Source organism: Mustela nigripes, chromosome 4 (assembly GCF_022355385.1).
Source record: "Mustela nigripes isolate SB6536 chromosome 4, MUSNIG.SB6536, whole genome shotgun sequence".
Classification (NCBI taxonomy): Eukaryota; Metazoa; Chordata; class Mammalia; order Carnivora; family Mustelidae; genus Mustela; species Mustela nigripes.
In genome coordinates this window covers 46,046,724-46,060,227 of record NC_081560.1, presented here as the reverse complement: position 1 = coordinate 46,060,227, position 13,504 = coordinate 46,046,724, and the positions used below count along the sequence as shown (strand labels likewise).

General features: G+C 46.3%; 1 protein-coding gene across 1 annotated transcript in view; it reads left to right on the top strand.

Annotated features, from left to right (window-relative positions):
• MTURN (maturin, neural progenitor differentiation regulator homolog) overlaps positions 1-13,504 on the top strand; it is a 29,545-nt gene that overhangs the window by 7,366 nt on the left and 8,675 nt on the right. The window contains exon 2 of the mRNA XM_059396649.1: positions 3,607-3,729. Within this exon, the coding sequence (XP_059252632.1) occupies positions 3,607-3,729 (123 nt within the window). The remainder of the gene's footprint in view (positions 1-3,606; positions 3,730-13,504) is intronic.

The window sequence follows — 13,504 nt, the reverse complement described above, 5'->3', positions numbered from 1 at the left end:
GCGGGGGGGGGGGGAGGCCTTGCCCTTATGGCCTGATCAATGTCGTCCTTAGGTCAGGCATTAACATCAAGATAATTGGGAGATTCTTGGTGGGGTATTATGATCCTGCTGTCATTTACATTCCCTTCTACCTCAGTCTCCTCCAGTTTCTGGTGGGAGGGAGACATTAGGGCTTCAGGAACCGAGAGTTATTTGCCTCTGGAAATTTGTGCTGTTGATAAGGTAACCTCCCTGTTTAGGTCTCTAGGACATCTGTAGAGCAAGGGAGATTCCTTTTCTGCAGGATTGCGATCCCTGCAAGTTAACTATTTATCGTTTTATGGCAGTCAGGGGTGCCTGAGGAATGCTACTCATATGGAGGGGAGCGGGTGAAGAGGGGGTGCAAGGCGCCAGCTTTTGCTTTGTCCTCAGCCAGCCTCCTGCTCCCTCATCACTAAGATATTACCGTTGTACCCTCAGCCTGTTGCCTGTTAGTTCTGCAGAACTCATCTGTTTTATCCTGGGACACTGCCTCGGGCTGCTGATGGAACTTCCTTCTCTGCACAGGCCTGTGGAAGGCTGGAGAGGCTGTCTGTGTCCCCATCCTCAGCAAGTGGCCAAGCCTGTTTACCTCACTTGGTTTTATATTCTTTTCCTTCCGTTGTTTTCCCTCTGTCCTTATTTTCTCAACTACGGACCCTTACCTTGTCTTTTATGGATCTTTAATGACTGCCTTGATTCGTTTTGGAAGGAAACAATTTCAAGAAATAAACCAGGGCGCCTGGGTGGCTCAGTGGGTTAAGCCGCTGCCTTCGGCTCAGGTCATGATCTCAGGGTCCTGGGATGGAGTCCCGCATCGGGCTCTCTGCTCAGCAGGGAGCCTGCTTCCTCCTCTCTCTCTCTGCCTGCCTCTCTGCCTACTTGTGATCTCTCTCTGTCAAATAAATAAATAATTAATTAAAAAAAAAAAAAGAAAGAAAGAAACCAGAATACTTTTTGTGATGAGCTACGGTGGGTACGAAACAATTAGCATTAAATCGGGGAGGTCCTTTAAGTGGCCACGCGCACCCAAGTGGGTCTGATTCCAAACCCCACACACCTTCATGTTATCATCGGGGCAGGCATTCCTGCCCCACAAAACCACAAAACCACAAAACCAACGTGACCGAGAGTTAAGACAACCAAATGAAGGAGACTCAGACTGAACAGAAGGTCCTTTAGCAGGTGGTAAGTGTTCCTGCTCTAAAATCTATTCATAAATCAACAACTCCAGAAGTGGAGTAATGAAAATTGTGGCCTGAACACTCTCCTCACGAGGTTAGGAATGCCTTAGAAACACGTGGAGAACCTGTCTCATTTCCGCAGTAGAGGATACGATGCACATCTGTTGCCTGAGTGATAAACTTTCCTTAGTTTACTTTGTAATTTAATGCCCAAATGTGCTTTCAAAAGTAGATACCCAAGGTTCTTGTACTTCTGAATGAACTAGAACTCGGGTTGCCTTGGGTACTGTGCTCCGTGAAGTCACCATGGGGGTCTCATTTGCTGAGTGCTTGCCCTTCAGCTCAGGGTAGGTGGAAAGCCCAGCACTGTGCCGGGCACTTAAGAAACGTTTTTTTTTTTTTTAAAGATTTTATTTATTTATTTGACAGACAGAGATCACAAGTAGGCAGAGAGGCAGGCAGAGAGAGAGAGAGGAAGAAGCAGTCTCCCCGCTGAGCAGAGAGCCCGATGCGGGACTCGATCCCAGGACCCTGAGATCATGACCTGAGCCGAAGGCAGAGGCTTAACCCTCTGAGCCACCCAGGCGCCCGAGAAACTTTTTACTTTTTCTCTAATCTCTACAAGTCTAAGAAAGGCAGGATTGAAGTTTTCTCTCGTGCAGTGCTAGATATTAATCCCATCTTTCAGCTGGGTAAGAATTGGAAACATGCTGGAACTTTTAAAAATGTGAGCCTGAAAACGGGTGCTGAGCAGACTTATGTGAAAGCCGGGCTTTATTGTTCTTGCTGAGTCCCTGCTGCTTGAGAATCAAGTGTGATAACAGATCTAAAAGCACTTTGTACTATTACCCTTTTGTGCAATGTAAGAGACTATTCCTTAAATGGCATTTCAGTGGCTCAACAACTATAAGGGTTTCTAATGAATAGGAATTGTGTTTGAGCTATTGTCTAAATTTAGAGAATTTAGAAGTTCTCTTCGTTACATTGGGGCAGAAGTTCTTCCAGAAGTCTTCTGGAATTAGAGCGGTGGGTGTCAGAAATGGACCTTTACATCAACTAAATACAGATAATTGGGGCGGAAAGAGGGCCCATTAGCACCTAGTTAAGTCTCTTGGATCTGAGTGGTATGTAAAGTCTGTTTAGGTCCCATTCTTAGAAATGCTGCAATGAGAAGGAAGGAGGTGAAATATGTATGTTTCTCGAGTGATTGACATAGAAGTTTCTGGGGTGATGCCCTAATTATTGTATTAATGGAAGGAAGCAAAGCTTTTGCTTCCAAGAAGCAAAGTTCTTGATGTGGAGTATTTCTCCAAAAACATCTTCTCTCCTGCTGCCTGGTTGCTGCTTCTTGCTTTAATTGGCCAGATGTCTTCCTCTCTCCCACATCCCTTTGCTTTTCCACCAATGGGGTACTGCCATGGATCTGTCCCCTCTAAACAGGGACTCTTGGTCAGGTACCCTGATGTTATCCTGGTAGCCCAGTGCCTCTCCTGAGCTCAGGTACACAGAGCAGGGGGCTTCTGCACTTGGATTCCCTCAAGCCTGTTTCTTGGGCTTATTCCAGATCCTTGAATATATATGGGAGAGTCTCCTCTAGTCTTCAAGAGGTGCTAAAACAGATACCCTCACACAGGAAAACAAAACAAAACAAAACAAAAACCCCACCAAACCTTGTCTAGCCTTGAGAAAAAAGTAAACCCTGAAACCAGCCTCCTCTCGGTGCATGTCACCATTGGGAAGCAATGTCCTCTTGGGGCATTTGTAGCTTTCAGAAAGCCTTTGATTCCCAGTGACCTGGCGATGGCTCTTCTGGGTCTTCGTCTAAATTCATTTCATTTTTGTTTGATTCTGTTTTAATTCATTTCGTCTTGAAGTAAATATACCATCACCCCTGCTCACAGGCTCATCTGGGTAAAGAATATCTTGTTGCGAGTTAGTGGTTACAAACTATGCTTAATTAATCTTTCAGCTACAGCTGAAGGCAAATCTAAAGATCAGGCAGGCTCTCGGGTTTTCCTCCCTGCTGCTTTAAAACCCTCCTTACCCAGCTCTTGAGAAGGAGGACTGTGGAAATCGTGGGTGGGGGACTAGCGATTCCACTGCCTTTTTTTTTTTTTTTTTTTTTTTTTTTTGCTATGGCTGAACAGATCCACTGACGCACCAAGCAGGTGAGATTATGGATGGAAAGCCCAGGGATTTTCTATGGGGTAGGCATTTTCTCATCCCCTTCAACACAAGCAAATCGAGAATGAATGTCGGAATTTTACTGGGAAACAGAGGCCTTCAAATTTATGTCATTAAAAAAAAAAAAAATCTTTTGGGCTTTTTGAATTTCACACCGAGGGTAATGACTGTGTGTCTTTGTTTTCTCCTTCCGCCCCCTGCCCCGGCTGTGGGCACGTAGCACGTGTGGAGCGAGAGCGAGGACTGCCTGCCTTTCTTGCAGCTAGCCCAGGATTACATCTCCTCCTGCGGCAAGAAGACGCTTCACGAAGTCTTGGAAAAAGTCTTCAAGTCTTTCAGACCTGTAGGTGCCTGCCTGGCTTGCAAAGCCACCTTGTTTTCTGCTGTGATTGTGCTGGGGAGGACAGGGATGCTGGGGAAAGTGGGCAAAACCTGGGATGACTAATTGTTTTTTTCGGTCTGCTTTGTGGCTTAAAGATAGCAGCTAGTGGAAGGAGGGAGAGGGCGGGGAGGGAGTGGGGAGACGGGATGTGACACAGCTGTTTGCTGGAGGAATGATGGTTATTTCTAGCATCACTTGAGTTGAGAATCTCTGACAGGGTGGGGAACAGACAGAGCCTTGACGAGACCTCTGAGTATTCCTGCTTTTGTCCGGTAGACTTAAGGCCAGAATGCTTGGGAGCACAGTGGGGGTTCTCTTACGGTAGTGAGGCCTCTATCTGGGGAGCTGTTGGAAGGCTATACGTGGGACATGCCTCCGTGTCTGTGGGTACGGAGAGGGATGAAATTGGATCCTGGTTGTATTCTTTTCTCTTTTAAAAACTCTCTGTTAGAGAGCTTGCTTTCTGCCCACCACCCCCCACCCCACCGCCTCTGATGCCCCAATGTAGGATTTAGGAATCTGTCTATCCGGGGCGAGCTGGCAGTTCGTCTTCATTCTAGTTGAAAAACAGGTAAAGTAATTGCTCACCCCTATTTTGAAGATTCCCTGTTTCCCTTTATCTTTACTGGAAGGTGAAGTCACATGGCCGGTGTCAGGACACTCCCCCACACCGAGTTCTGTTCCCTGTCCACCATAAATTCTCTACACCTTCAATGATGTTTGCTCTAGAATGTTTTTAAGATCTTTTAAAAGAGCATCTACTTCTCTGTTGTTGTTTTCAAGCTCGCCCTTCAGGGCTCTGAGCAAAGTGGGCACGATTGCATGGTTGTGTAAGAGACTATGTCTGACGTTCCCATATTTTAAGGTGTGTAAGTCTTGTTTTGTTATCTTTTGTTTCAACCGGCTCTCATTCTTGGTATCTGGTTTCTTTGTGTATTGGATTATCTCTGTGTGCTGGTTACAGTATTTGAAAATGGGTATTTAGGAGTGAATCGAGGCCTGAGATGATGGTAACTTCTTCCAGAGAGGATTTTGATTTGTTTCTGCTGGGGCTCCAGAGGGCCTAGCAGCCTGAGACCACCTGCAAACAATTTAAGACTGATGGTTCTTAGAATTCTCCAGATCATGAAAAGCCAGCCTGCACATCTGCTTTCGTCTCGTTCACCCTCGTCCTGAGAGCTGTCTTAGTCCATTCAGGCTGCTGTAACAAAATATAAAAGACTGAATAGCTTCTAAACAACAGACATTGATTTCTCACAGGTGTGGAGGCTAGGCAGTCCAAGATCAAGGTGACAGTCGATTAGGTGTCTAGGAAGGGCCCACTTCATGGACAGCTGTTTTATCGCTGTAACCTCACATGGTGGAAGGAGGAGAGGTCTCTGGGGCTTGTTTCATAAGAGCACCAATCCCATTCATGTGGGCTCCACATTCATGACCTAATCACCTCCCAAAGACCCCACCTCCTAATACTGTCTCCTCAAGGGTTAGGATTTTAACACGTGAATTTTGGAGGGATACAAACAGACAGTAAGAGGTCTTTGGGATCTCAGTTTCAAGTGGGGATCGCTTATCACGGTCTTGCTCCTTTGGAAGACGTTGGGTTTGACTTTGGTCCCCCGAGCTCTTAGAGTAGGCCAGGAACACAATAAAGTTTCTAGCTGTTTCTTTCTAGGTCAACAGATGCCCTCAGGACAAAAGCAGCTTTTTATGTTTACCTCTCAAGATTCTTCATCTTCAGTATATTTAAGAAGGCATTTTTCACATTTAATCCAGCACTTTCAGTTCTCTGAGGAAGAGTTGGTCCCAGTCACTCAATCCACCACTGCAAGGAATAGAAGTTCAGTAGCTTTTCTCACTCTCTCTGATCTGTTTCATTTGTCCAGCCAATTCGTTTTTTCCTACTTAATTTTCTAAGCCTGCTTGGCTCATTCAGAACAGACTCATGACTGCAAAGTACTGATCTATCCCTCATTCATTCTGTTTATATTACGAGTACCCGGCTACGCTTTTCCTAACACTTAATTCCAACAGATGGAAATCTTATCTTTATATTCTAGTGGTGGTGGACGGGGTGGGGACAAGGTAGATAAGTCCGGCACATCAAGTATTAGTGATAAGTGCCAAGGAGAAAAAAAATAGATAAGTCAGGGTAAGGAAGTAAGAAGTGTCAGAGGTACCGGAATTTTTTATTAGGAAACCAGAGGAAGCTTCACTAAGTTCACATTTGAGTACAACTTGAGGTGTGAATCAGGAGGAGATCCAGGGAAGAGCTTTCCAGGTAGAGACAACAGCAAATACAAAGGCCAGGAAGGGGGTGGGAGGGGGTGGGGAGGAGACTATCAGTGTCAGGGAGCAAGGAGGGGCAGATGTGGCACAAGTGGAGGGGTGCTGGGGAGGAGCGAGAGAGGAACCTAAGGAAGTTCAGGAGTTTGTGGGGCACAGAAGGGTTTGGGTTTTCCTCCGGTGTGCTGGGGAGCCGTCGGAGGAGTTTGAGTGCAGAAGGATCCGACTTGGGGCACCTGGGTGGCTCAGTGGGTTAAGCCTCTGCCTTTGCCTCAGGTCATGATCTCAGGGTCCTGGGATCGAGTCCCGCATCAGGCTCCTTGATCAAGCAGGGAGCCTGCTTCTCTTTCTCCCTATGCCCTTTCCTCTGCTCCCTTTCCTCTCAAATAAAGAAATAAAATCTAAAAACAAACAAACAAAAAAACCCCAAAACACAGATGTATCTAACTTCACATTTTGAAAAGCTCCTCCCTAACCAGTTAAGACCTCCTCCTCCTGGGATCAGGAGGACCAGGGCAGAGGCCGTTGGGTCACACAGGTGAGAGGATGAGGGTCACAGCGATGGCGGAATGAAGGGGTCCGCTTCTGGGCTTGCTGGCGGACCACAGTGGGGAGGGAGAAAAAGAAGGCAAGGGCAACCAAAGTTCGTTGCCCCTGCAGTGAAGGGAATGGCGCTGTCCTTTACTGAGGAGGGGGAGGCTGTATTGGGCAGATGACCAATACTACCAGGAGCTTGGTTTGGCATGCCAGTGTCAGAAATGCCTATTAGACATCCAAGCAGAGATATGAAAGTAGTCAAATGTTTTAAAAAATTAACCCCCCCCCAGGGGTGCCTCGCTGGCTCAGTCGATAAAGCATCCCACTTGACTTTGGCTCAGGTCATGATCTTGTTGTCCTTGAGGTGGAGCCTCGCGGGGTCAGGCTCTGCACTCAGAGGGGTTTTGGCTTCAGATTCTCTCTCCTTCTCCCTCTTGCTCACTCCCTCTCTCAAATAAATAAATAAAATATTAAAAAAAAATTTTGACCCCCTCAAGTATTAGCTAAAAAAAAAACCCACAGGGGCGCCTGGGTGGCTCAGTGGGTTAAGCCCACTGCCTTTGGCTCAGGTCATGGTCTCAGGGTCCTGGGATCGAGTCCCGCATCGGGCTCTCTGCTCAGCAGGGAGCCTGCTTACCTCTCTCTCTGCCTGCCTCTCCATCTACTTGTGATTTCTCTCTGTCAAATAAATAAATAAATAAATAAATAATCCAAAAAAAAAAAAAAAAAACCCACAAATCTGTTCGCCAGTGAAATTCACTATGCAGCTGGTGTTCTCACAGGGCTTACATTCGTGGCCTGCCGCCTGGTTTTCTTCCTGCGCCCCTTCTCCTGGATGACAAACACAATTCCTGCAAAATTGGCCTCACCGGAGAAGGCGAGCTCCCGCCAGAACTCGTTTTACTGTTTTTCTTTACCAGGAAGACCTGGCCGCATCTTGGCAACCAGGCAGCCACTTGTAAAGGGAAAGAAACAAATGTGGTCCAAGAAAATCCAGGTGCGCAGCTGAATGCAAGTGGGTCATTTGAACATTTTCTTTGATTTTGCTGCTGCGTGTCCCAGAGACACACAGACCTGATCTGATGTCGGACTTCCAGGGTCCCCTTTTAAAGCAGAGCCTGACATCCTAGGCAGGGCTGTGCTCCCAAGGAGAGGAAGCCCTGGCACAGCGCCCCTTTGGTGGGAAAGTTGATGTGTGCCTGGGCTTTTTTGCCCCTCAAGGAGAGGCAGGTGGGAGGTACCTTCTCAGGATCAGGGAAAGGAAGTACATGCAGGGCTTTGGGTTTCCATCAGCCAGGACATGTCCCAGGTTGGGTGATTCGAGGAGAGTGATGTACTATACCGAGGGGCTACTGGATGTCCACAGGAAACTTTCTCTTCTCCCCTCCACTCACAGATGTGGTCCTTCCCACGGTTGCTATTTATCAGTTTCCTGTAAAGGAGCTTTGCGTTTAGAAATAAGACACAGCAAGGCCCCTGGGTGGCTCAGTTTATTAAGTGGCTGCCTTTGGCTCAGGTCCTGGGACCGAGTACTGCATCCAGCTCCCTGCTCAACGGGAAGCCTGCTTCTCCCTCTCCCACTCCCCCTGCTTGTGCTCTCTTTCTCTTTCTCAAATAAATTTTTTTTTTTTTTTTAAAGAATAAGACCCAGTCCAAGGACTAGCCCAACTTTGCACACAGTGCTTGTCCCCCTTCTCTCATGTGTGTCCCCCACCACCAAAACCGGCAGTATCATAGAGTCCTCCCCCAGCACATCAAGAAATCTGTTCCTGGATCTGAAAAGCAAAAAATTTTTTTCGTTTTCTCCATCTCACTCCTCCTGTTTTCTCTCTATTTCTTCGTCACATTTTCAACAAAATATATTGATCATTTGCTGTTTGCCAAACACAACTTTGGAGAGTGAGGAGCAGGATACAGTGTCCAGCTCTCGCCCTCGAGGAGCTGACTTGCTGGTAGGAGAGATAGTCATGAAAACATATGTGTCACAAGGTAGAGCACTTATTTCGATCCAGACAGTCTCCTAGATACTGGGCAGAACAAGCAAAGGAGTTCCATTCCCTGCTGTGCTTACTCCACTTTGGGGAAATATTTCCTAAGAGGATGTTAGTGACCACGTACTGCGGAGTGTTGTTTATGGACTCTACCCAGTTATGTAGGTTCAGGATAGTACATGTTGAGAAACCCATGCTTTGTGGGTAGGCCACTGAGGAACGTGCTGGCTGTGTGACCTTAGCCAAGTTACTTCTCTGTTTATTAATGATATTACTTCAGGGATCTATGAGGATCAAGTGATATGGTTCTTGTGGGGTACTTAGTACAACATGTTACACAGGACGGGCACTGAGTAAATAAATGCTGGCAGGGATATGGATGGGGTGAGGACACGAGGCAAAACACCATTGAGAAGTAAGCAGGATTCAGTGAAACCTTTGCAGGACTCTCAGATTTCTGTTGGAGAGAGAAAACAATTGCTAAGTGATTTCAACGCGTGCTATCAACACGTGATTTCAGCACATGATTTCAACAGAAGCATCCAGCTAAGATAAGGGATTTTTGAGGAAGTCTTATTGGGGTATTCTAGGCATAAGTTCATCAGCATTGGTCTTGGCAAAATACTAAACATCCTTTCAGTAACCATGCACCTCACTGGGTAGAAGCTGGTTCCGCAGGGAGGACGGAACACCCCCCCATCCCCTAGAGGGGCCTATGAGCAAAGAGCCTCTGGGCGATAGGGTTATGGCTCTTGCTTTTTTTCTTTTCTGTAGTCCCTCGATTTTCAATGTTGTCACAGAAGACATCATCAGAAACTGTGTTGTATTTTTTTTTTTCAAACCTATATTGTCTACGCACTGTGTAAGAAGGGCTGGGGATATCAGATGAGAGTGGGCTCACTGAGGAACAAAGTGCCAGGCAGTGGCTTCCTGAGAAGGTAAAACCTGGAGACATGGCAGGATCCAGATGGGCAAGGAGGGATGGAGAGCTGGCCAAGAAGGAAGTCCAGAAGGGCTCCTCATGGCCCCGTGGCTCCGAGTCTTCAGAGATGCCCCCTGGGATGGGGGAGGTGGCTCAGCTCTACCCTGGGCTGTCAGGCTCCCCTGCCTTTGTGGCCTCTAGCAGGTTGCTTGACCTCAGTGTCCCCATCTTTAAAATGGAGGTCATGCCTGTTCTGCTCTCTGGAGGGTTCACGTGGAGCTTCAGAAGCAGACTAAGAACATCAAGGACCGTCAAAGCCTGTTCCCACTGCTGAGGTTCGTCTCCATTTCTGGCTCCCTGGGTGAATTCATGACTCTGGATGCAGCGGGAAGAGTCCTTCCCAGAGGGACACACCTTCGGCTCCTCCTCCAGGGGCCTCCCGGCTTGGGCCACTTCCCTACTGGAATGTCCTATCCAAACAGTACCCATATGCAAATGACAGCGCCAAGCAGGCTGGCATGGGCATCCGTGAGCGGGCAGGTTTCTCCCTGTCCGGCAACCAGTAATGGCCTCAGAGACACCCATCAAGGGCCTTGATAAATGCTAATTGGAGAAATGCTGGAGTCTTCTATTTTTCTTGTTTCAGTGGCCCTTGGTTGACAGTTGCTGGTCATCAGATGATTGAGGTAGATAATAAAATAGTGGTGATGGATCTAAATAATGGTGATCATGCCATTTGTTTTTTTCCTCCGTGTTTTCATATCTTATTTACTGACAGCTGACAGGCTTCCTCAGGTTAAAAAAAAACAAACAAACAAAACAACAACAACAGTTAACAAGAAAAGAGCTCACCGTTTCCAATTTAGCTGTGAAGTCAAACCTTATCATTGCCCTTTCAGCTTCTCTCAAAGCTTTATTTTATTTTATTTTATTTTATTTTATTTTATTTTATTTTATCCTGGGCTATTACTCCTCCTCCTCTTACCAGCGCTGTGGACCTTAGGGTCGCAAGGCATCTGTTGTTATGACATCATTGTGTCCTGTTGGGTTGATGTTGCTTTGATGGCCCTTCCTGGAGTTAGAGCTCATGGTTCCCCAGGTTTTCTCGCTCTCTTTGACCCCTGGTCCCCTCCCTGAGGTTGCCGTTCCAACTCCGTGTTTTTTATTTCAAAAAGCAGAGATGCTTCTACCAGCGAAATTCCCCTAGCTCTAGCTTGCAGGCCTGAGCAAAATTCGTATTTTCAGTTTACGGCTAATGGGTGAGGAGCGAGGGATTAAACCCCACAGAAAAGGCCTTTGTGACCCAGAAGAAGTCCAGTTCTTGGCTTCTACTCTTATCGTCTGGTTAAGGCCCTGGGAGAGGAGAAAGAATCCACCTGTGGGTCAGAAAGTCTGATAAGAAAAGATTATGTCCTCCTGTGGGTTTTAATAAAAGACATTGAATGTTGACAAGCTTATCATAGCTTTTGTTTTCTGCTCATGTATGAAATTTCAAATGTGTGTATTTTTTAGGAAATATGATGACCCCCAAAGGTAGGAGAGTACCTATGCCTCTTACCCATTTGGGTCTTATCTCTGTCTTGCCACCTACCCCTTTTTTCTCCTTTTTTTCCAGACTGGCCAGAATCTTATAGGTTTGTTGGTACCCCCAGCGTCATTGATCATTAAGGTAAACAGTGGCAAGTTCCCCAAAGCTTTAGGGTAATACTTAATACTCAAGAGTATGGTTTTTGGACCAGTAGTATCTCCATCACCGGGGAGCTTTTTAGAAATGCAGAATCTCTGGTCCCACCCGAGACCAGCTGAATCAGAATCCACATTGTAAGGATATCTCTGGGTGACTCACACCTACAGTAAAGTGCTCCAAGGAGTCCTTTGGAAGGAGCTTCCAGGGACCTCTGAAGCCACAAGACACCTGCTAAAAGCCCCCTAGCTAATTGACTGTGTCCTCCAAGGCAGAGATGTCCTCTCCCTTTCTTCCACAGACACAGTCTAGCCCCCTATGCTGAACGAGAGCCACCTTTGGAGACAGCAGATGGGAAATCCCAACCAAATGTGTCCTCAGCTAGTTTACCCCACTTTCTCAAGGACCTGGATTGAGTCTGAAGATCACTGATACTCTCCTGGGTCTAAGAAACTTTAATGCTTAAGTGTTAGCATTTCTGCCCTTCAAGTACAACCCTGTTTAGGTGGGTGGGTCCCAGAAGTTCCTATGTGAAACTGTGGGTTGCCCAGAGGCAGCTTCTTGCACAGCAAACCCCTGGAAATGCCAACACTATTGTTCAGGGTTAGCATAAAAATTTTTTTTTCCGGTCAAATGAAAAAATTTTACCAAACAGAATTAATGATTATGACTGTTAAAGCAATTTAATTTAAATGTATCAAGATAAGATTTCTTGGTCTGTATCCCTTTCTTTATAAGAACGTATACACAGGGCGCCTGAGTGGCTCAGAGGGTTAAAGCCTCTGCCTTTGGCTCAGGTCATGATCTTGGGGTCCTGGGATTGAGCCCCGCATCGGGCTCTCTGCTCAGCAGGGAACCTGCTCCCCTCTGCCTGCCTCTCTGCCTACTTGTGATCTGTCAAATAAATAAATAAAATCTTAAAAAAAAAAAAAAAAAGAACGTATACACACCCGTAAAAGCAAGAACCCCAGGGTCCTTACCAGTCTGTTTGTATTCCTGTATTTGGCATGTCTTCTTGACTGTTAAAAATTTGGATCCAGGGGAACCTGGGTGGCTCAGTTGGTTAAGTATCTGACTCTTTTTTTTTTAAGATTTTTATTTATTTATTTGACAGACAGAGATCACAAGTAGGAAGAGAGGCAGGCAGGGGGCGGGGAAGCAGGCTCCCCCCTGAGCAGAAAGCCCGACGTGGGGCTCGATTCCAGGACCCTGGGACCATGACCTGAGCTGAAGGCAGAGGCTTTAACCTACTGAGCCACCCAGGCATCCCAAGCATCAGACTCTTGATCTCAGCTCAGGTTTTGATCTCAGGGTTGTGAGTTCAAGCCCCATGTTGGGCTCCACACTGGGTGTGGAGCCTACTTAACAAAGACAAACAAAAAATAGATCTGGAAGTTAAATGTTGATTTAACATGCCATAGATGCGACTAGAGACAGAGGTGGGAATGCTGGACTATTACTTTTCTGTATGGTATTCTTTGCAATCCCAAGCAAATTATAGTTCTAGTGCTTTTCCTGTTCTCCTCTGTGCTTTTTCCAATTGTATATACTCATAAATGTTGAATTTTTTAAAAGGTGTATTACTCAGTAGAAGATATTGAAGCTTCCAGTTGTAGGAGCAGCACTGACAGCTGGAAGGGAGTCTCCTGGGTGCCTAGAGTTTATGTTGTTGTCTGTGATCTGATGGCCTGGGTTTGAATTCTGACTCTGATACTTACTAGGTGACTCTGTGCAACTTACTCAGCCCCTCTAGGTCTTATCTGTAATAGGAGGATATTATCTACCCCAGACAGCTATAATGAGGACTAACAGAATTCATATATGTAAGGCTGCCCAACCCTGTACCTCGCACATAGTCACGTAACCAATATTAACTGTCATTATTAAATCTGAAGTAGGACCAGATTGCTTTGTGGAATAGCATGCTGACTGTGAGTGTGAGAATGAAGTGAGGAGGCTAATGGAATTCAGTTCCTTCTCTTCCTGCTTCTTGTCATACTGATTAACAGTGAGCTGGTCCCACATCAAGCACAGCTGAAGGGAGAGGGAGAAGCAGGGTCTGGAGACCATGTCCCCTTGAATAACTGAACTGCTGGATTTTATTATTTTTTTTTATTTTTATTTTTTTTTAATTTTTTTTTTTTAAGATTTTATTTATTTATCAGTGAGAGAGAGAGGGAGAGAGAGCGAGCACAGGCAGATAGAATGGCAGGCAGAGGCAGAGGGAGAAACAGGCTCCCTGCTGAGCAAGGAGCCTGATGTGGGACTCGATCCCAGGATGCTGGGATCATGACCTGAGCCGAAGGCAGCTGCTTAACC